At 35.7% G+C, this 22,093-nt stretch overlaps 1 protein-coding gene across 5 annotated transcripts in view; it reads left to right on the top strand.

Moving 5' to 3' along the window:
* The window catches only part of LOC139939805 (diacylglycerol kinase zeta-like), a 188,274-nt gene that overhangs the window by 118,007 nt on the left and 48,174 nt on the right, over positions 1 to 22,093 (top strand). The window contains exon 1 of one of the 5 annotated variants that reach the window (XM_071935934.1): positions 1,879 to 2,433. The exons of the other annotated variants lie outside the window; for them this stretch is intronic. Coding sequence (XP_071792035.1) covers positions 2,330 to 2,433 — 104 coding nt within the window. The 5' untranslated portion in view covers positions 1,879 to 2,329. Of the gene's footprint in view, positions 1 to 1,878; positions 2,434 to 22,093 lie in introns of those variants that run through there. 5 annotated transcript variants of the gene reach the window in all.

Raw genomic sequence — 22,093 nt, 5'->3', positions numbered from 1 at the left:
GGTAGTTATTGATATTAATTGGTCTATATGTACCAGGTATCTGTTATTAATGGTTTATGTATGGTTTATATTAATGGACCTAACCTTCAGCTTGGTCCATTAACAGCGGCCAGGCACCAATTTGGTCATTATTTCGCAGTAAAGACCGGCTAATTAATGATTCTCTAAAGCGCATCCTACAATGTACGTTATTAAGAGATGAAGCCAAGTAGATTAGCAGAGGAAGAAATCTTGTTTTCTCTCTCATTCTCTATAAGCCAGAGTAACAAATGAAGAAACTCAAATACTCACATTGCAGCTTGTGGATATGCTAAATTTGGGTCCAAATCTGATTTTGGGGTCAAAAATTGGATCACATATCATATGCTTTCAATGAAAAGAATAATTTAAATGATCTTTTCACAGATCTATTGGTTCAAGTCACCTTTAACTCTTTCAGTTCCTGCTTTTTTGTTGTGTTATGAGCCAAAATTAACCAGCTTTTTTACCTTTAAAAAAAAAAAAAATTATTCTGTATACAAAAAAGTAAACAAGTCTTTCTCGCCAAACAAAACTTTTGCTGAATTATGCTGCCATGGTATTTTTTCTTGAGTGGCACTCGAGATAACATTATGGATCATATGTACAATTTATGACGCTTTTTGAGTATATAAAAAAGATTGTACATGTACAATAATGGCACTTGCGGAATTCATAAACTAGATCAAACATTTATGACCTTGACATTGAAAGAGCCAATCAATGAGTTTACCCAATATAATTATTGGTTTTTAACGATGTATTAAAATAGAAATTTACGCCCTGTAATTGTGTACAACAAATATACAATTTGCTTGCAAAAAATATTCTACCAATTCAACCACAAAAGATGCTAGATGTATGTGAAAACTGCACATGTAGTAAGGAAAAACAAATTACAAAATGAGGTCGGAAAATACCCATTGATTCCCAAATCAAATTTACAATTGACCTGTCTCTACGATCTGGCATGAAATTAGTCAAATTTTGGACGAGTTGTGATGGTTTATAAATTGTGAGGTCAATAGAACTCTGTACCTTTACCTAACCCCTCTTTTCCCCCTAGGGATTATCCGTGACGTCAGTCTAAGGATAATGCTGATGAGTTAGGCTGCTTCTGTGATGAGATGTTAAACTGCAGTGCATACATGTATCATGTGCTCTCTATGCATGTACCATGCTCTATTCATGTATGTACTTCATGTGTGTGACCGATGTGTGTGTGTGTGTGCAGCACAATCAGAAAGCTTATACCACATGGCATTTTATTAATAGTAAAATTACACACTTGCAGTGGTTTGTTATTCACACAGGGATCAGGGTCTGTGCTCTCCACTCATTTTGAATTCTATTTGAGTCTGCCTGCACCCCCTCCCCCCCCCCCCCATGTTGACATCCACACTTATCATCCCGTCGCAGGGATAAGCCAGGATATTCTCCCGTCGTCATTTTCTTCTTCAAGAAAAGCCTAGATTGTCTTGGGAACTTCCTGAGCTGTTTATAAACACAGCGCAGTCGGTTAACGACGAGGCAGTTGATTGGGCAGCAGTATGTAGGAAAGGAGGATAGTGGGACATGTTCACGCTTCCTCTGGTGCGGTCAGTGTTTGACTGCTAATATTATTACAACTCGCTCCAGTTTGTGCCTCCATGGTGCTTCTATGGGTCATCGCAGAATGGCTTAATGGACTGAGCCATCATTTTATGCCCCATATGGACATTTTTATTCACAGGCTGAGAGGACTTGATGGAGTTTTTTTTTTGGGTGATCCAACATCTGAATTCTTGACTCTTGTGCGGAGCAAAAATGAGATAAGATGACCGGGAGAGACTGGGGGTTTCGGCAGTTGAAGGACTGAGTATCCTGTGTGACATGTAGAAATTGATTTTTTCTTCTCATTCTGGGAGACACACATGTGGTGTACATCATCTTGCTGGCTGCTTAAGATCTGTATTGCTGTGTGTGGATCTTCAGACTGCCAACTCAGCCGTTTGATGAGAAAATCTACCTGTCAAAACTGTCAGACAATTCAGTGAATTGATATAATTCAACTAGCAGAGGAGAGACAATGTTTTGACTGTTATGGAAACAGGTGCTGTACAACCTGTCTGACTGTCTGATATTAATTCATAGTGTTGGTGTTTGGGACAGCATTAGTGAAATCATTTTTGAAAGAACAGCAGATGCATTAAATTTGTTAACACTATCTTCTGAAGATCTGGGTCGGACGGTATTTTCTTTTCCCTAACCAAAGGAGAGGGGGAAAAACAAGAGTTGGATTGAGACTTTGTGTAAGAATCTAACTGGCAATATGGAACGTTCTTCAGATTGTGACAGCTATTCATGTAGTAGTGGGGCATGCGCTCTGTCTATTGACAGATCTGGAAGCTGGTCACCAGGTGACACTGCACAAAGGTGATTATTCCATTTTTGAATTCTTTTCTTTTTCAAACCATCTCAGTTTTGTCTCAAAAAACATCTTTTAATGAATGTTAGTTTGTCTAATCTGGCTGCTGGGTTACAGCTTTGACAGTGATGTTGATGTATAAACAGATGGGGACACAAAGCCAAAGTTGTCAATCCAGATAAACATTCCAAAGTCCAAAAAACAAGTTTCTTTCAAATGGAGACAAGAGTGTATTTATTACATATTTTTGAAAGCATTTACATCTCTTTCTAAAATGAATTTATATTAACATCTGTGATAAATTGTCAAGGAATACTAGCCTTTCCTCTGTGGAGGGAAGTGGGAGAGTATTAAAAAATGTCAAACCAATTTATCAGTTATCCAGAATTAACACCATTTAATTTAAGAAGTGAATGTTCAATGGTGCTAGATACAAATTTCTGGATTTTTCATTTGTTGATCTTTGTGAGTTTGCCATCTCGTTTTTTGTCCAAAAACCAATCATTTAAACCAAATCACAGAAATGTTGTCTGGTTAACTGGTACCCTTTTAGTTACATGTAAAAGAGTATCAGTGTTGATTAATGCTAATAGAATACAGGCAACAAGTTGATTGTGGTAAATTTATTTGTACAGTACGTGTAAATCATCAAGAATATTAGTTTTGGTTTTTACCCATACACCGATGTGTGGCTAGAGGCAGTTCGAATCCTAAATCATCAAGGGAAAGCAGACTCTTTGCATCTCACCTTAAAAATTCCATGTTCTTTTAAAGTTTTTTTTTTAAAGATGGAATTCTGTTGAAGGTCTGTAAATCATCTGAAATGTAATACCCTAACGCTCTTGAATCACTATGGCTCGTGCTCCCATGAGTACCATCTAAGATTTCTTGTTATAATTCCTTTTTCATATATATCCCTGGTATAAGCATTCACAATTAAACTGACGAGTTTGTTGATTGATGGTCCGAGCTCTACATGTTAACAGACTGCATCAAATCCTGTCTACTGTGTTTATTTTGTGAACACCACCATATGTGTTCTCACTGGGTATGAAAATATATGACACACTTCATAGTGTCATTATTTTCTGTTTTTCCTGACACTTGTTTGTTTTTGAATACCAGTAATTTATGTAGGCTTTGATATTTTGCCGAGAGATGCATTATGTAAACTATGGATCTTTATTGAACAAAAATATTGATTTGAAATTCGTTAGGGTGAATACATGTTCTTCAAAAATGGGAAACAATTTCAAGAATCATGTCTTTGAAATAGATCTAACATTTGGAAATGTCAATTATTTTCATAAAAAATGGAAAAACAAGTTTCAAGAGTCATGTCTATGAAATAAGTATAACATGTGGAAATGGAAATGTCAATTATTTTAAAGGTTGTGTAGGCATCTAAAGTGTACTATTTGTATGAAATTTAATTTCACTTCATTTGTTTCATTTTTTTTCCTTCACTGGCGGGTATGGGGAACATACTCACAGTCACTGAGACTAGCAGTTTTTAAAAGGCGGCCCCTGAAAAATTATTTAAAAGTAAATTGCAATTTAAGAAACAGACAAACCTTAGTTAATTGTATAGCGCACATTACGCAATTCCCTATGCGTTTATATAGTTTTTATATTTAGTTTTTTAATTATGTACAGTGTGTAACTGTTCATGTAATTCTGCTTCTCGCAGCGAATTGAATAAACTTTTAATTAACCATTGAATGAATGAATGAAACAAGATATAACTTAAAGACACTGGACACTATTGGTAGTTGTCAAAGACCAGTCTTCTCACTTGGTGTATCTCAACATATGCATCAAATAACAAACCTGTGAAAATTTGAGCTCAATCGGTCGTCGAAGTTGCGAGATAATAATGAAAGAAAAAACACCCTTGTCACGCGAAGTTGTGCGCTTTCAGATGCTTGATTTCGAGACCTAAAAATTCTAAATCTGAGGTCTCGAAAGCAAATTCGTGGAAAATTGTTTTTTTTATTGAATACTACATTACTTCAGAGGGAGCCGTTTCTCACAATGTTTTATACTATCAACCTCTCCCCATTATTCGTTACCAAGAAAGGTTTTTTTGCATAATAATTATTTTGAGTAATTACCAATAGTGTCCACTGCCTTTAAGTACCTTCAGAAGAAAAATTACTGATAAACGGTGAATAGAATGTAATTGCTCAACCTTGTCTGCTTCCTTAACAAACTCATGTATGACATTCGACAGTTCACCTGCCACTTTGAAGGACCAAGCTTTGTACAATTTTCTAATGGTACTAGAAAATTTTCTCATTTTCAATTTTCTAATTTTCTTTGTAAATTTGTCTCATGGGGTGGAAGTGACAAGATGAGTTGAATATAGAAACATGGCCTTGAGAAAATGTACACAATTGCAGTGTACACAATCTATAATTGACTGACTGTGAATTATTGAGACTAATACAAAGGAAAGTGTTTGACAGTTGCATTGAAGGATTTGGGTACTTTTTGTAACACAAAAGACAATGTCTACAGATTTACATTAAACTTACGCAGGGTGAGTTTAATGTAAATCTTTAGACATTGTGTTTTGTGTCCTACAAACAGTACCCAAACCTTTTAACAGTTGTCTATTTTGGTTTGCGGAAATACCATGTGTACATCTACTTACTGGGTATTGTAGGTTATGTTCTTTTGAGAACTTGTATGTTATTCTACTGCCACAGAGTAATTTTTGAAGAATTTGGGAGACTTCTCGTAACTGCCGCGGAGTAGATTTTTCAGAAATGTTTAAGATATGAATTTGCAAAATGTTAACATCAAATCCTAAAACAGACTTCTGTTATAGTCTGATGAGGCATGCCTAATTATAATATCAGGAAGTGCTTTTCTTAATAAAATTTTAAATTCAAACATTGAAATAAAAAGTGAAACTCTCTTACAAATAATTCACTTTTGCTCCAGCTGTTAAATTAGCATGAGCGTTGGCAATTTGAAAGGCTACAAGCATGCAGTATACTGCATATCCATTTATTAATATTTAATACAATGCTGGAGATGGATTATACTTTATGCAGGTAGGCAGTCTCATACAATTCAATGTAATTTAATTTCTATAGAAAAATTAGGGCAGCTTTTTTCTATTCTGGGAACAAGTACAAGTCTAGTGTTTGTTCAGATAGTCTGCATTGTTGAAAAGCAATTATTTTTAAGACGAAAATAGAGAATAAACCAAAGATTTTGAATTAAATACTGGAGGACTTTTTAAATGGAGGCCTGGCTGGAAAGTTAATCAGAACTGTGCTTTGATTGCTCAGTGTAATTGGACAAAAGCTGCGAATTTGCACAATGTAATTTTTTATGACAGTGGAGTGTACCGCTAATCTCATTGTACTAGCTCAAGACGCTCAAATGCCCTACTCGGAGTCCATTAGTTAGTCTTTGAACAGGCATGATATTCTCCCTACTTTAGTCTGATTTTGATACTTTTTGTTTTGACCTTGGAAAAAATAGGAAAACTGTTGATAAAACAGCCTGACAAGTCTATAAGAGCCAATTCCATGTGTACATGTAGGTCATGTCAGACCTCGTTGTACTCCACCAAATGTTCATACTTTTTTCCATTTGAACCAAATATCATGCCTGATGAAATGTTGATATTTTTGAGTTTTCAGAAAAAGTTTTTTGGAAAGAAGATTTTTTTTTTAGAACTCTTAAGATAAATGTAATTAAATTGCGCACATTAAACCATCTTTGCAACAATATGAACTGTAGCAAGGGATAAATTAGAAAAACAAAAATTTAAGAAGGTCCTTTGTGGGTTTTGTGTGAACAGGTGTTATATTTTATAAATAAACAGAGCTGTCATCCTAATACATATCATTCCATCTGTTTTGTTAGGTGATACTTTATTTACAATCTACCCCTATATTCTTTAATGAGACAGTTCTCTGGACTCGGGGAAAAATAGATAACTAAGTAAGTTAAATTTGCAGGTTGAGAATGATTGCATTTGTGCACAAATGCATAGCTGTTTCGTTAATAAATTTTCAAATTTCTCAACTGAGTTTGATTTTGTTTGTGTGTTCAAAGTAGTTTGCCACATCTGGCAGAAATAAATGTCATCATGACATCCTTGCTTTAGGATCATCATAGGACCAATACCTTTCATCACTGAAAGTTTGGTTGCAATTGCTTTTTAGGAACCATGCAAAAAATCGCGAGTACTGAAACAGACAAATAAAAAAAAAAAAAAAAACTTTAACAAAAACAAGAGCTTCGCTACGAAACAGCTACAAAAAAGGAAAACAAGTAAATAGATGTCCAGCTGTAGCTTTTGATGACTTTATTGTTGTTTTCGTTCAACATTCCTCTTGTATAAGATAATTGCTGTTGTTGTTTTAAATACATTTCTACTTTGACTTTTTTACATTACATTTTAGGGAATAAGTGATGTTTGAAGCTTCGCACGGTGTGAAGGATAAGAATAAACTATTATTAATAGTAAACTTTATATAAACGATTCTCGCTACCTACTTGAGGTATTTTATTCATTTCAAGTACTCTTCCATCATGTTGATCATCTACACGTACGACATCAAGTGCTGAACAACAGCAGTGCATGTTCACTCTCAATTCATTTTCCCCCATAATCTTGCAAGATTGTTGGCTTTTATGTTGTCTCAACTCACTATCTCCATCATCACTGATAACAATATTCCATCCAGGCGAAACATGTGTAGCGCTAATCATTACACGTCTTATTATTACACACTTAATCTCAATTTTAGTTGTGTCTGCCGTCAGGTTTTCTTCATACATATTTTTGTAGTATGAAAAGCCAGTTCCAGGATGGCCCGTGGCTATTCTACCATCAGATGGTCATGTGGATGCATAAATTACTGACAAAAGAGCACCATGAAGAAATGCTGCTTTTCCATAACATATTTGCGTCTGTTTTTATACGACATCTCTGGATCTTTTCACTTGTAGTACAATCAAGTATATTTTTATTATTTATTTATTTAGCCTTCGAGCAAGATTCTGTTCAGGTCAAAACATCAGGCTAATAATATTTATGGCATTATTTTGATTCCAGTAAAAAATGTTTTATGATCGATAGTAATTTTTCCTGTGTTATTTTATAAGTATTCTAAAATGGGGTTGCATTATTCACTCAATTGAATACATTCAAATGGCTTTCTTTTTATAAGGTACATGGGATTAGGCTAAAATGCTTGTCAAGTTATTCTGTTTGTGACTATGGACCCCTGTCGAATTCATCAACTCTCTATACATGTCTAGAGTTACACGGCTAGACTCGGGTTTGTTACATGTGAATAGCAGGGAAACAATATGGCTGCATCGTGCAGAGTTCTATGGGGAAAGAAAATAATCGTTCACTCGAGACAGCCACATAGAGATGAAGATTTGGTTTTTCCGTTTCACCGATGTGAGATAAAGGTACACTTTGCTGTTAAATTGATCAGCACACAGCATCCATCATTTTGCAGGCCTCTAACTTGTCTCTTGTCATCAGGTGCACTGCTCTAGAATATAGGGACAATGGGTTTGAATCAAAACCGAGTAACCTGTGGGGTTTTTTCTCACAGGACTTGGAAAGCAGTATACAGTCCTATAATAGTATTTATTTCACAAAGTTTTTTACTATGCTTTTTGTAAGAAGTTGTTCCTTCTAATTAAAAATTACATTTATTTTTATTGTTAAAGGAAGCATACACTGACTTTTGGTAATTGTCAAAGACCAGTATCCTCACTTGGTGTACCCAACATATGGAATAAGCAACCTGTGAAAATTATGGCTCAACTGGTCATACTATTGTTTGCTTTCAGATGCTTAAGGCCTTCTCAGACTCAAGTAATTTTTAGTGTGAAAATTACCTCTTTTTCTAAAACTGCACTACTGCAAAGGGTGTCATTTCTCACAATGTTTTATACTTTCACAGTTTAAAGGATTACTTGCTGAGGTACTGTCGTCTTTGAGAAATGAGAAAAAAAGTTTCACAGAATTTATTTTTGCATGTACAACGGTTTTTCGCGACTCTCCTGAAAACCTTGCTCTGTGATTTTCACTTTATTTTTCACAAACTTGGCGCCTAATGAAGCTGAAACTTCTACAGGTAAATCATATTACACATCTTCATTTACAGTGAGTAGGGATTCATGTCATGGCCAAAAACTTGATCTACAAAGGTATCAGAACCCTTTAATGTTGTGTTGTTGCTCCAGACGTCCGGTCTGTTTTGTTTCCCAGTAATATTACCTTCTCATTAGTCATTTTACGGCTTGAACAAATCAATTTATTAAATACACAACTTCAACATATGTTCCATCAAACAAGCCTGTGTCCATGTAGCTTACATGACGACATTAAACTCTTTAATTTTACACAACTGTTTTGTAATCATGTTCTATAATGATCAACTCTTTAATTTTACACCACTGTTTTTAATTATGTTCTTTAATATAAGGGATTGTTCTTGATGTAATTTGTTTTGTTTACTCCAGTTTTCATTAATCAATGAAGACGGAGCCCAGATGTATACACTGAATATGGATCCCAAGGTATCAGCTGCCTACAAGAAAAAAAGCCATTTTGTTAATTGACCTAATTAATAAATTATAGATAGATTGCGCTACATTGTTTTCCATCTTCTGTTAAACAATCTGGGTTTCTCTTTCAAGGCAATATTTTGGAGGGTCCGAGTCTAGTCATTTGATAGGTTGAACAAAATTGTTATAAAGAAACAAAAATTGCAAAAATTGTTAGCTAGTGGCTTGACGTCTCTTGAAGGCTAAAATTAACGAAACAAAATGTGAGTTTGTGCTCCAATCTGTAAATTGGAATTTGTAAAAAGAATTAGATCAAAAATTACTAAAGATTTAATGGAGATTCCTAATGAACATGTTCAAGACGTCATCTATGTTGAAAAAAAAAACCCATAAAAAAATAAAAAAAATTGCTGAATGATTTTTTTCCCTTGCTTTTTATGATGTCATGACTAGACACAGGCCATAAAAATCACCATGAACGATGATTTTACTGTACTTGTTGTTAAATAAATGAACATTTGATAAGTGAAAAACAAACTTAATGACATCAGTCTAATTCACACAGACTTCAGTCATCAAGTAACTCATGACGCTCTGGCCCTAGTTTTAGAAACACAAGTGACGTCCCAGCTTGTTTTTGACTTCTTTAGTGTGTACATGTTTTTGACAGAGATAAATGACGTTGCAAACAAAAATTAGGCAAAAGGGTGGATCAATTTATGACGCAGACAGTGTTTAATTAGTGTAATAAGTACGTGTAGTGTATATGTGTCATCATCATTTGTTCAGCTTGTACATGTACATGTAGGGAGCCAGTCACAACCTGTATACTCTATTGTAGGCTTTCTTCCCTGGTCTCCACCAGGGCCCATTTTCATGGCTCTGCTTACCGTAAGCACAGAATTTGGCGCTTAAGGAAGCAGGGAATTCTGTGCTTACGGCAAGCGTATTTCACAGGTTAGTGGCATACTCCTCGGCATTCTACGCTTACAAGGCTAGCGCAGAAATTCGGTGCTTGCACGTAAGCGGGGAATCGTGATCGTAAGCGCAGAATTCGGCGGTAAGCAGAGCCATGAAATTGGGCCCAGTACAGGGGGAGGCTATACTATCGTCAATAGTGCTCTAGTGGGAGGTAGGTCACCAAAACAAGTTACTTACATGGAGGTAGAAATAGTATCCAGTTGTTTTTTTGCAAAGTCGTTTCTGTTTTTTTCTGGAATCCTGTTGAATTTTTTTTAATCTTGCTATGACATAACGGATAAAAGTAAAAAGTAGGCAAGACTGATCTTTCCTCTCCATATCCACACCTGTTTTGATTTCCATCTCGCCTTTTCTCGCTATGATTCCTTTCAATTCCAACCAAGTGCATTTGAAATTATGATTCAGAGAATCGCCGCTGGCAACAGTCCCCGCTAATGTCCCCAAGGGAAGGGACGAGAAAGATCTGCCCAGGACAAACATCTCTGATGACCTTTTCCCGACCCCCATTGTAAAACTGTGAAAGGGTTATTAGCACTGCTTGGGGGAATTTAGGACAGGACGTGTTTCGTTCAAATTTCAACCTGAGCCAGTTTACATCTTGGCAAAAAAAAAGAGCAGTATGGTTTCTATTTATGGTAAAAAACACCTGGTTTGAGCGTGGTGATTTGGGTCTCTGAGGACGAATCTTGTTTTGAACTGGTGAGGTTTTTTTTCCACAGCCTTTTGAAACCTAGAGAAAATAGAGTCTCTGTAGTAATTTTGATAATTGGGTCCAGTGTGGGTTATTGCGCACTGCTGTTTTGCTGCTCGCCTCTTCAAAGACAGGCGAGGGGAATCATGGTTTGTCTGAAGGCCAACGGCGTTGTGTCTCTTTACTGTCTTGATGACAATGTCAAACCAGAGAAGCGCAGTAATCAATGGAACATTGCTCTCAAGGTAGCTATCCAGCAAATTGACTTGAAGCCAATCCTTCTTTGTGTGAGGGTTTCTGGCATGTGGGAGAAGAAGAGGAACCTGTGAGTTGATGATTTGGGACCTACGTGTATCACATATGCCTTTCAGGATCCTTTTGGTTTCAACTTCAAGAAGTTCGCAGGAAAGTTCAGTTTGTTGGCAAGATCTTTGAGCCATCAAGCTCATTGCATGATCCTGTGCCTATGCATCACATAGCAGTTCATTCCAAGAAGTGCATGTCAACACAAAACATCATAAAAATAGAAGTTTGCAGGGAAAGAGTTGTGCACATTTATACCAGTAATGCCAGGGCGTGTCCGTCACTGTCACATTCTTCTTTCATCAAGTTTGGTTCACGTGTGCCTTTGTGTCATTTCTGATCAGGTCTTGCAGGACTAGGTGTATTTTAAATGAGAGCCAAATGGTTCTGGTTTAGAAGGCAGTGGACACTATTGGTAATTACTCAAAATAATTGTTAGCATAAAAAACTTACTTGGTAACGAGTAATGGGGAGAGGTTGATAATATAAAACTTTGTGAGAAACGGCTCCCTCTGAAGTGACGTAATTTTCGAGAAAGAAGTAATTTTCCACCAATTTGATTTCAAGACCTCTGAATTTTGAGTTCTCGAAATCAAGCATCTGAAAGCACACAACTTGGTGTGACAAGGGTGTTTTTTCTCTCATTGTTATCTCACAACTTCGACAACCAATTGAGCTAAAATTTTCACGGGTTTGTTATTTTATGCATATGTTGAGATACATTAAGTGAGAAAACTGGTCTTTGACAATTACCAATGGTGTCCAGTGTCTTTAAATGAGAGTCGACTGGTTCTGGTTTAGTCTTCTAATGAAGTGAATCATTTTTGCAACAACAACAAATCTTGATTATTAACAGCTTCGTATGTTTTATATCTATTGATTTGGTTGATTAACAACCTGTACATGTATGCCCATTTGGCTGCCGCTGCTGCATACTCCAAAGGAGTTGGGTTAGTTTCAGATTATGGGTCCTATAAGAAAATGCATAACAAATTTAGCTTTTAAATACACCTTCTATTTTTACTATTTACTAGACGGAAGTCATTCCATAATCCATGATTACATTTGTGAGCGCCCCAATCCTAAAACATACTAAAGTTTATATATCTTGTAAAGTCTGACTTAATGTTATTTCCTGATTACAGTTACGAATCTGGTCAGAAGTATCCCTTGTAAAAAAACAAGTTGATTCGGGGGCATATAATCTCATCAAAACATTCTATTCATAGAGCACGCTAAAAATAGACTGTAGCATAAGAGAGATGACTCCATTAGGCAATAATATTCAAGGTAAAAGAAGAATGTTGAATTGAAAAGAATTTCACATGATTATTTACAGTAGTTGTTGACTAGAACGGTTACCTTGAACTTCCTTCAAGTCGACTCTTTATACCAGAATCATTTCCAGAAAAAAGAAAAAAAATCTAAATGAATTGAAGAGTAACTGTATTGCAAATTAATCAAATGTAAAGTTATACTTTACAACTCTGAAAGAATATAGGCCTTCATGTACACTGTATACGAGTGAAGAAGCTGCAAAATGAGTGGGATGGCAAGTTAACTACTTCTGCTGAGCCATTAAAAAATTTAACAGCAACCCTGCTAAGGTTTTGATATTATAGTTTTTTTTGTTTTTTTTTTATGTGTTTTTATTTTTTATTTTGTACAACTCCAGTCACATTCAAGTTGTCAGATTTCAACAATTGTAAGCTTGGATAATTCTACTTCAGCTGATCCCCCCCCCCCCAAAAAAAAATAATAATTATGATTTGCTCTTGTAAAGTCTGACTTAATGTTATTTCCTGATTACAGTTACGAATCTGGTCAAAAGTATCCCTTGTAAAAAACAAGTTGATTCGGGGGCATATCAATCCATCATAACAAGTCATGTGATCGTCGGTATAGAATCTGATTGGTTGATATTCACCAATTACCTTGACTCACAGACCACAGACAGAGAGAGAGTATTAACAAGGGGTCAGTTGATGTGATGATAAAAGAGAACCGGTGGTATTAAGATTTGCTCAATTACCGCACACTGACGTATATCCTAAGATTAGTTTCATGGAAAGCGTCTCTGTAGCTTTCTAATATTAGATCACTCTACACGTCTTGACCTTAAAGTACTATGTTTGATCAAGACGCTTCTCTATTGGCCACCGGGAATCAATTAGTTGTTTGCTCTGGCGGATCAACTTGCCTGTGATCAGTTTTGGAATCCCCAGTTGGTTCATTGAAATAAATTAACTCATTTTTTACAATGCTGTGTGTCGGTAGCATGGCCTTCAAGATGCTTGGCATAACAGGATAACATGATGGTCAGCTACCAAGTATTAATGGTCATATGTTTGTTTACCCATTTTTTTACTCCATATTATAAAATTGTGTTGTCTTATTTGGACTGGGTGCATATAGTTGAATGTTAACTTGTTTATATTTTTATCTGGAACCTAATTTATGTTAGAAAACAGCCGCAAATGTTGGTTAAGTATTGAGTAATATTGAGTTTTATCAATAACATCAAAATATCAAAACATTCATTCGACTTCACCTACATGCCTGCCCATTGTGTTACATCGTATTTTGCGCGTGTTTGTGGATGCCCTATAATTTGCATAATAAATGTAATTAACAAATTAATAATTGTTTCTCTCATTTGGAATGGTTCAGGATTGTAATAAATCATGTGATAATCATAGGCCAATTTCGAATCCACTGGATTTGGCTTTGGATTTGACAATTGCATATACGCACCCAGGGTTTCAGACGAGAAGACAGAGCCCAAAGCCGAATCCAAAGTCGAAGTCTTGGTTTGGAAAAAGGCCAGAATAAGCGGAGAAGAAGAAAGAAAAAAAAATCATAAATTATGACATGCCCATCCCTTCTTGAAAACATTGACAAATTGTAACCCCCCCCCCCTTCCCTTCAAAAGTCCATGCATGACAAATCATTCTTCAAGTTAGATACACTCACTGAATGGAAGTTGTCACTGATGGCAGCAGTTAGTTTCATCTAGCTTAGAATACTTTACTACAAATTGAGGCTGATGACTGTGTTACCAAAGTAAATAGCCCCCTCTGTTGAGTAAAAGTGGCCAATTGAAACATATTAATTTCATGTACATTACTTCTGTATGCATCAGTACGGTATGCATTAATGGTTTTATTTAACTGAATGCATGAGATGGTCATGTTAGGTTTAGCTTCATTGTCTAACCTTGAACAACTAATTCTTGTCATCTTAGTTTCGTCGATTCAAATTATTTTTCCATCATGATGTAGGACTCAAACTACAATTGAAGATTAGTTGAGAACCTATAAACACTTTAATATTCAAAGATTTGTTGTCAAAATCTGATAGGGGCCTATCTGATTCTGATTTACATATCATATTTTTCAAGTTAAGAAAAGTATTGCAGGTGTTTTTGAATAATTAATCACTGCACTACATGTACTCATACATTACCAGTGAGAGCATTATCGTTCATGGTTTTTTCCTGTGCCAAAACTGTGCCCTAAAGTGTTTCCAAATTAATTAATACCGTGCTCTAACTTCTTTACGCTAAGCATTTACATTTCTGACATATTTTCTCTTGCAATTACATTCATTTATTTCAAATTAGTTACTCGAAATTAGTTACTCGTTATCAAATCATCAGTTAGTATTGTGTAGATGAGTGGTCCCCTTCACCATGGTAACCCTAGTATGTGGACCCTCATCGTCCCTGTACCCGGCACCTACATAATTACACAAATAATTTCCCCCTTCTTTTCCTCTCCGTCAGAAAATCAGACATAAGTTAAGCCATACCTGATGATGGGATGATTTGATTTATCTGTTGCTAGCAATTATACGAATGACCCTTAGATATGGAGCGATGTGGTTTCTATGTGATATATTCCTCATGATGGATTGATAGCTTGGGGGGGTTGCATTTTTTTCTTCCTGCAAGTTTAAAAAGCTTTGGCACTTTGCCATTACCAGATCCTGAGTATGTGTCACTTTGTGTCCGTACATATTAATCAACCTGAATGTTAATGACTGAAGGGAAGGGAATGGACAACATTTTGGGTTCTTTCTGATGGGGATGGAGACTGTATTGGAATGGGTTCCAGTTGTAACACAACATATTTTCTTATTTGTCTTTCAAAATTGTCTGTTTCTTGATTTTTGTTAACATTTCAGTAATTGGAGTCCAATTGTAATATTGCAACATAGTTTTACTTTTCATCTTAACAAATTGTCTCTCTCTTAAAAAAATACATTTGTTTACATTTAAAAAGTCACATATCGGGGGAAGCTGATCATTTTAAAGCCTCCCTTAAAGGGTTCGGGTACATTTTGTAGGACACATTGAGCACATTGTCCACAGATTTACCTTAAAGCCATTATACACTTTCGGTAAACAGTATTGTCCAAGTCCCACACTTCGTGTATCACAACTTATATATAAAATAACAATCCTGTGGAAATTTAGGCTCAATCGGTCATCGGAGTCGGGAGAAAATAACGGGAAAACCCACTCCTGTTTTCGCGCGTTTCGCCGTGTCATGACATGTGTTTATAACAAATCCGTAATTCTCGCTAACGAGAATTTATATTGTTTTACCGTTTTTTCAAAAAGTAAAGCATTTCATGGACTAATATTTCAAGAGAAGTCTTTCACCATTACCTTCTGTAAACCCTGTAAATTATTTGTAAATCTGTGAACTTTTTTTTCTTTCTTTTCTGTACCGAAAGGGTCCAATGGCTTTAAACGGTTTACACGGTTTGAAGAAACTGATGGTAGTAAAGCTTCCTAAAGTATTACTTGCTGAGGTGCTGTAGTTTTTGAGAAAAGTTACACTGGTAAATATGTTGTACCCATGATGAAATTATTTTCATCCCCTTAGACGAAAATTATTTTCTGACAAGTACTGCACTACATTTTAAATTTGACAATAGTTAATTACAGAAGCATCTAAACATGTACCTGTATAAATACCATATGCCAAGAGGGCTTTATCCCTTGTTCAATGGCAAATAATTCATTTGTATTTAAATTTATTTGACCTTCAACGCCTCCATGGTTACCCGTACTAATAGTCTAAGCATCACTTCATTCTTGTCTTTTCATCTGACTTCAAGGCTGCTGTTTATTAACTCTTAACTTGCTAATTGCTATGTTGATATTTACATAACAAAATACAACAATAATAACAATACTAATAATAGCGCTTTGGGGAAAAGCGAGGATAAATACCCTTGAGATCTAAGTGTACGTGGCTCGACCTGAGGAATTACCGGCACAAATGAATTATCTATCTTTTACATGCTGTGACAAGATGAAAAAATAAAATTAAAATAAATCAGCCAAATTTATGTTTGAAGAACGGTCTGAGATGGTTTACTTTTAAACATAAGATGGTGGAAAGTAAATTATTTAATTTAAATTGATTATTAAATAACAATAAAATACCATTGACAACACAATGCCAACAGATCATGAACATCATACAGAGACACCATGTTAAACTGAGGGATTGCTGTAAAGCTTTCTGTACAACTTATCAACTTCTTATTGCAATTTTTGTTTAGTTTTGCAACATGTTGTTAAATTGGTTATATATGTATATAGGATTTGAGGCATTGCATGGTGGGGTATCAATGTATATTTGGTTTACGGTAACACCATGTGTGTATCTACTTGCCAGGTAGAGTTGTTCTTAGGGAACTGTCTCGCTGTATTCTACTGCCGTGGAGTAGATAATCGGAGGTTCGGGAGACTTCTCAGTTCTGAAAAGAACTGTCCTGCTTTTATAACTATTACCAGGGCGGATGGTATAGAAATTAGACTGGACTACTACTTTAGTTTATAGGATCGTAATAACTGTACTGCCGCGGAGTCAGTTCTGAATTGGTCTTAACGTTTCGACTAGCTTGCTCTAGTCATCGTCAGGAGACTGGTTATATATGCTTGAGACATTTTGAAATATTTTCAGCATGCACCATCAGGCCTTGAAATTAGGTACCCCACAGCAAATTGCCTGAGTGCTTTTGCTGTCATACCCTTTTGCTGTCATACCCTTTTGCTGTCAGAGAAATGCTCCTCCCTTCAACATGTTCAAGAACGAAATTCTAGACCTGCACCATTTTGAAGGATAACATCTAGAAACACTACTTAAACAAACACAAGTTAGGTCACAAACAAATTACCACATATTTCCTTGATTGATTTACACTGTCCTTGAATTCCAGTTGTGTCAATTTTTCATCTTTTTATTGTTCCATGTTCTGTCATGTAATGATGAGCTTTCTCAGATTACTTGTGGTTGCACTTGTGTTATAGTTAGGGTCATCATTTTGGTTTTTGTCAACGCAATGTTGATTTATTGGCAAAGTTATCAAGTAAGATACAATAAAAGTCAGCTGTGAAAGTTTTAGTAATAAATAAACTAGTTCTTGATATTAATGAAAGAAAAAAACACCCTTGTCACACCATGGTCACACGAAGTTGTATGCTTTCAGATGCTTGATTTCGTGACCTCAAATTTAGAAATTGAGGTCTTGAAATTAAATTAGTGGAAAATTACTTCTTTCTTGAAAACTTTGCACTTCAGAGGGAGCTGTTTCTCACAATGTTTTATATTACCAATCTCTCCCCATTACTCGTAATCAAGAAATGTTTTATGGTAATAATTATTTTGAGTAATTACCAATAGTGTCCACTGCCTTTAATTTAAGTGCTGGTTGGAAAGCAAGTGGGTCAAATTTCAACTAGCAAAGTGCATGCTTGTTTATTTATAAACTGGAGCAGCAGTCAACAAATCCACATTCAAAAAGTGCATAATTATAGCAACTGATATGTGGGGTCATGGACTTCATTTTGATACTGTTGTTGTTGTTTTCATTTAATTGCTTGTACTTTATGATGGTAGTCTGTGTTCTCATTGACTTATATTACTAAATGAGTGTACTTGGTTCAAATTAGACAATTTTAATGAGGGCAAATCTATAAGTAGGACCTGCGTATCAAAACCGTTTTGTAACAACCTCATTCCCAGAGGTGATCGATCTCCCTGCAGCATTTCCTTTTGAAGCCACACTGCTTGCTCATAACCCTTGGTTATTGGTTAATTTAAATGTGCCAATTTTTGGCATATTTTTATTAGCCCTGTGGCTATTCACTCTATGCACGAGCTCAAGTATGTTAGCATGCGAAAAAGGCATCAAGTCTAAGAGCAACTGGTCCTCTTTCATTCTTTGATCTTATGTCTAACTGCATGCATTTGAGGGTAAAGATGGATTATTTTTACTACTGTGAGGACAAAATACTTGCATTTTGACGCGTGCGCCTCAAGCGTCCTACAAGCACCCCTGACATACAAGCCCTCAAATAATAGACCCTTCCCATGAAATATGTAAATTGCACATAGCGCGTTCACACTTACATTTTTTTTTTTGAGGGGGGGGGGGGATGTTGCCAATTAGTATTGCAAAATGACCTGTTTATCCTTAACATAAATGGTGCATAATTTAAGAATAAATATTGTCGACAGGCGCTAAAACATAATTGTTATGGTTCAGTAAATAATAATAATAAGTTCTGAGTGATTAAAAATTGTGTTCATTAACATTCCTCCCTTTCTCCTTTGGAGATTGTGCCATTGTCTTAATGAAGGCAGCACTGTTTCAGTTGTCAGGTCATAGCTCAAATCCTCGGAACAAATTAGAAGAAAAAAACCTGACAAATTTGTTTTTGGCCATTTTCAATGTTGTTGCAATTACACGTCTGTGTATTTGGTGAATTCCGGGTTTCTCCAAAACATTTCTTTTAAATTTATTCAAATTAGGAACACTTGTGTCACCATCTTTGATGCAACTAGGTCACACATGTCCCATTTGTTGCAAAGCTGGAATATTTTTATCTCCATATGTGAATTAATGTTTAATAAGCGAGGTCTGCATTTTACGCCCTGTATAATTTGTCTATCTTTTTTAGTCATTACCTATTTATTTATGAGCAAGATTTATTTTTAATTTATTTTACAATATGTTGGTATGGACAATATGGTACATTGTCAACCCAACACAGCATTTTATTCCTTTTAAATTAATTAAAGTCCACTTGTTACCCACAAATAATTGGCAACTATTTTAATGTCAACAAATTATTCTTTTATCAAAACGGTATTTATGATCAGATTTTGCCCCAAATTAAAATCCAATTTGTCATGTTTGCTCTGTGGCAACAAAGAACCTCAGTAAATTTCTAAGAATACCCTTGAGATATATTCTTCTTATCTCCATAGTTCTCATTCTCCCCTCAAATATTTAACAACAAATTCGTTGTTGAATTTAAAGAGAGTACATTGCTGAACACTTAACTGACGCAGCTCTTAACAAAACAGTTTCTCAATATTAAAAGGACTGGCCACAATTCATGAATGCAAATATTAATTTAATTTTGATACTCTGCATGTGCCATACGCCTGACATGCTCTTCAGTATCTGAGTGACAGTTGGATTACAGCATGCCGCATCTAGTCAGCATAACCTGTGCACTGAATCAACACTAAAGGATGCCATTATTACAATTTTGCCGTCTTCGAGCCGTTGCCTTGTACATGAGCAGCAGTGCTACATTTACATGCACACTGTACATGGTATCAGACTGGGGTATAATGTATGTGCAAGTACATGTGCTGTTGGTTGGGCTGGCGTTGTCGGCTTCATGGTGGACATGACCTCATAGGGGTCATATTCAATTTAGGATGAATTAATTATGACTGTACTGAGGGAGACTTAATCAATAGTGTTTACTGAGGAGATGATGTCAGAAGCTTCAGGATGCGTGATGTTGTGTTTCTATCTTCCGCACTAAAGACTATCTTTTGTTTTTGTTGTTATTTTTTTTTCTTTTTCTAAGCGCTTGTGTGTAACAGTGCTTAGATGAGTCCCGGCATTGCCTGTCAGGGTGTGCTTTTTGTCTACGCTGTGTATACTAACAGTGGAGTACGCTGTGCGTAGTCCGACTGCTAACTGCAAGTTTATTGTTATCACAGTGTGTGCGGGCACCACCGACGGAGAAACTTTGACACGTGTGGATGAGATCAAAGAATGATATCCGTTGAGATCAAGGAAGATTTACAGAGTTCAGCGAATTCGGATGTGCAGTACGCCATTGGGGAATTATAGCAAAGAGTTTCAACAACTGGCAGTGTTATTGTGGAGCCCATTTTGGTATCTTGTTCTTTGAGCATCCTGTTCATACAGCGCTACATTGTGAGGTTTTGTGTTGATAAAACAACGAAGAAGCGTCAGATTTGTTTGCAGAGTCAGTGGGAGGAGTCAACCTCGAGCACGGAATAGCAAAGGCTAGCTTTAATACTAATCTTCTGTGCATAAAATAGGCCAAATAGTCATTTTGAAGGGATATTTGTTTTTACCCTGGTGTACATGTAAGTAAGTTAGCATAGGTTTATTTTGTTCTTCTTTTCTAAAACAAAGGTTTTCATTTTATTTGTCAGTTGAAATTCATCGTAATTTCCAGAACCTGTATGATGGACACTGTGAGGAAAATCCAGCAATTTGATACTTTGTTTTGTAATTTGATTTGGGTGATCTCTACAATTAGATTCGAAAGTGGCTATAAACGACTATGACAAAATTGCATTTGATTGTTCCATAATTAGCGGTGCAATTCATTTAAAGTGTATTTTAATAAGTTAAATCAATTAGTTCCACACAGGTCACTGCACCAATCAATAACTAGATACTTGCAATCTCATTTGTGTAATTGTTGAGTTCGGCCATATGAATTTGCTGACTTTTCAAAACAACTTACAGCCAGGATATGAGAAATGATATTGAGCTGGTTTTTTTTTTTTTTTTTTTTTTTTTCTTAGAGTGATTTATTCTTACATTCATCGGTGAATCATTTACACTGAAATTATTACCATGGCAATAAATATAACGTTAAAGTCACCTGGAAATAGAATTTTTTTTCTTTCAAACATAAGAGTATATGCTTCCGAACAATAAAACAATTTTTTTAGTAATTGTTTGTCACGATTTATATGTTTAAAAAATATATAAAGTTGTTTGGGGGGCTGACTCTGCCTACCCCTTTTGTGACGTCAATCGAGGCAGACTTTGCCTGCAATGCGTATAGTAAACACACGTGCAAAGAACATGTACGTCCAAGTCGTGAGTTGGTACATTTCAAAAAGTGTTTTTCTGCATTCAGCAGCAATACACCTGGTCAGCATTGCCGGAAAAAAACAAAAAACAAAAATTTTGAAACGTACAAACTCACGATTTGGTCCGTACATGTACTTTGCAATTGTGTTTACTCTACGCATTACAGGCAAAGTCTGCCTCGATTGACGTCACGAACAGCGCCCTCTCGGGTCGGGGTCTACTCTTAAATTTGTAAATAAAATAAGAACTGATTTTTTAAAACCATAGTTAACTGTTTATTCACATTCCACTCATCAAAACACATATATTAGTGACAAAAGCTTTATTTTGAAAAAAATACCACTTCCAGGTGACTTTAAGGGTTTTTCAAGTACGTGCATTGTATTTGCATAGCGTACTCATAAGGTTTAGTAAGTTTGGACTGTGGAGGAAGGAAATTTATAGTTCTTTGTTTCGGTGAATGACAATTCATTTGAATGAAATCAAGAAACTTTGGATACTAAATTTTATCATAGGATGGAAAATGTCCTCTTTTTTCATATATGGACTTTATAGGTATGTTTGAATAATATTTTGCTTGCCACCACAATACCATTTTAATGTCAACATTTAATGCATTTCAGGAGTTTGTAAGTTCGTAACAGACTCAAAGCAAATTCAACTTTTCTAATGGGACTTTTATTTTCATCCAAAACACCAGTCGTTGAGTTTGTGCTTCACATATAGCTGCAGTTAGTTCTTAGAAATGCCAGGTACATTTATTTTGGGAAACATTTTGTTCAGAAATTTAATGGAAATGCTCCTAACATTAGGCTAAGATATTTGCACCCATTATTCATCCATAGTCCTACATTTTGTTATATGTCCATGTCATTTGGGGGATTTGTGAGATACACCAAACTAAGAAATATCAAGCCTCACACAGTTGTTGCCCCAAACAGTTAATGTGTTAC

The sequence above is a fragment of the Asterias amurensis genome, chromosome 7 (assembly GCF_032118995.1).
Source record: "Asterias amurensis chromosome 7, ASM3211899v1".
Classification (NCBI taxonomy): domain Eukaryota; kingdom Metazoa; phylum Echinodermata; class Asteroidea; order Forcipulatida; family Asteriidae; genus Asterias; species Asterias amurensis.
The sequence above is the reverse complement of the archived record's forward strand: the minus strand, read 5'-3'. Positions and strand labels throughout refer to the sequence as shown.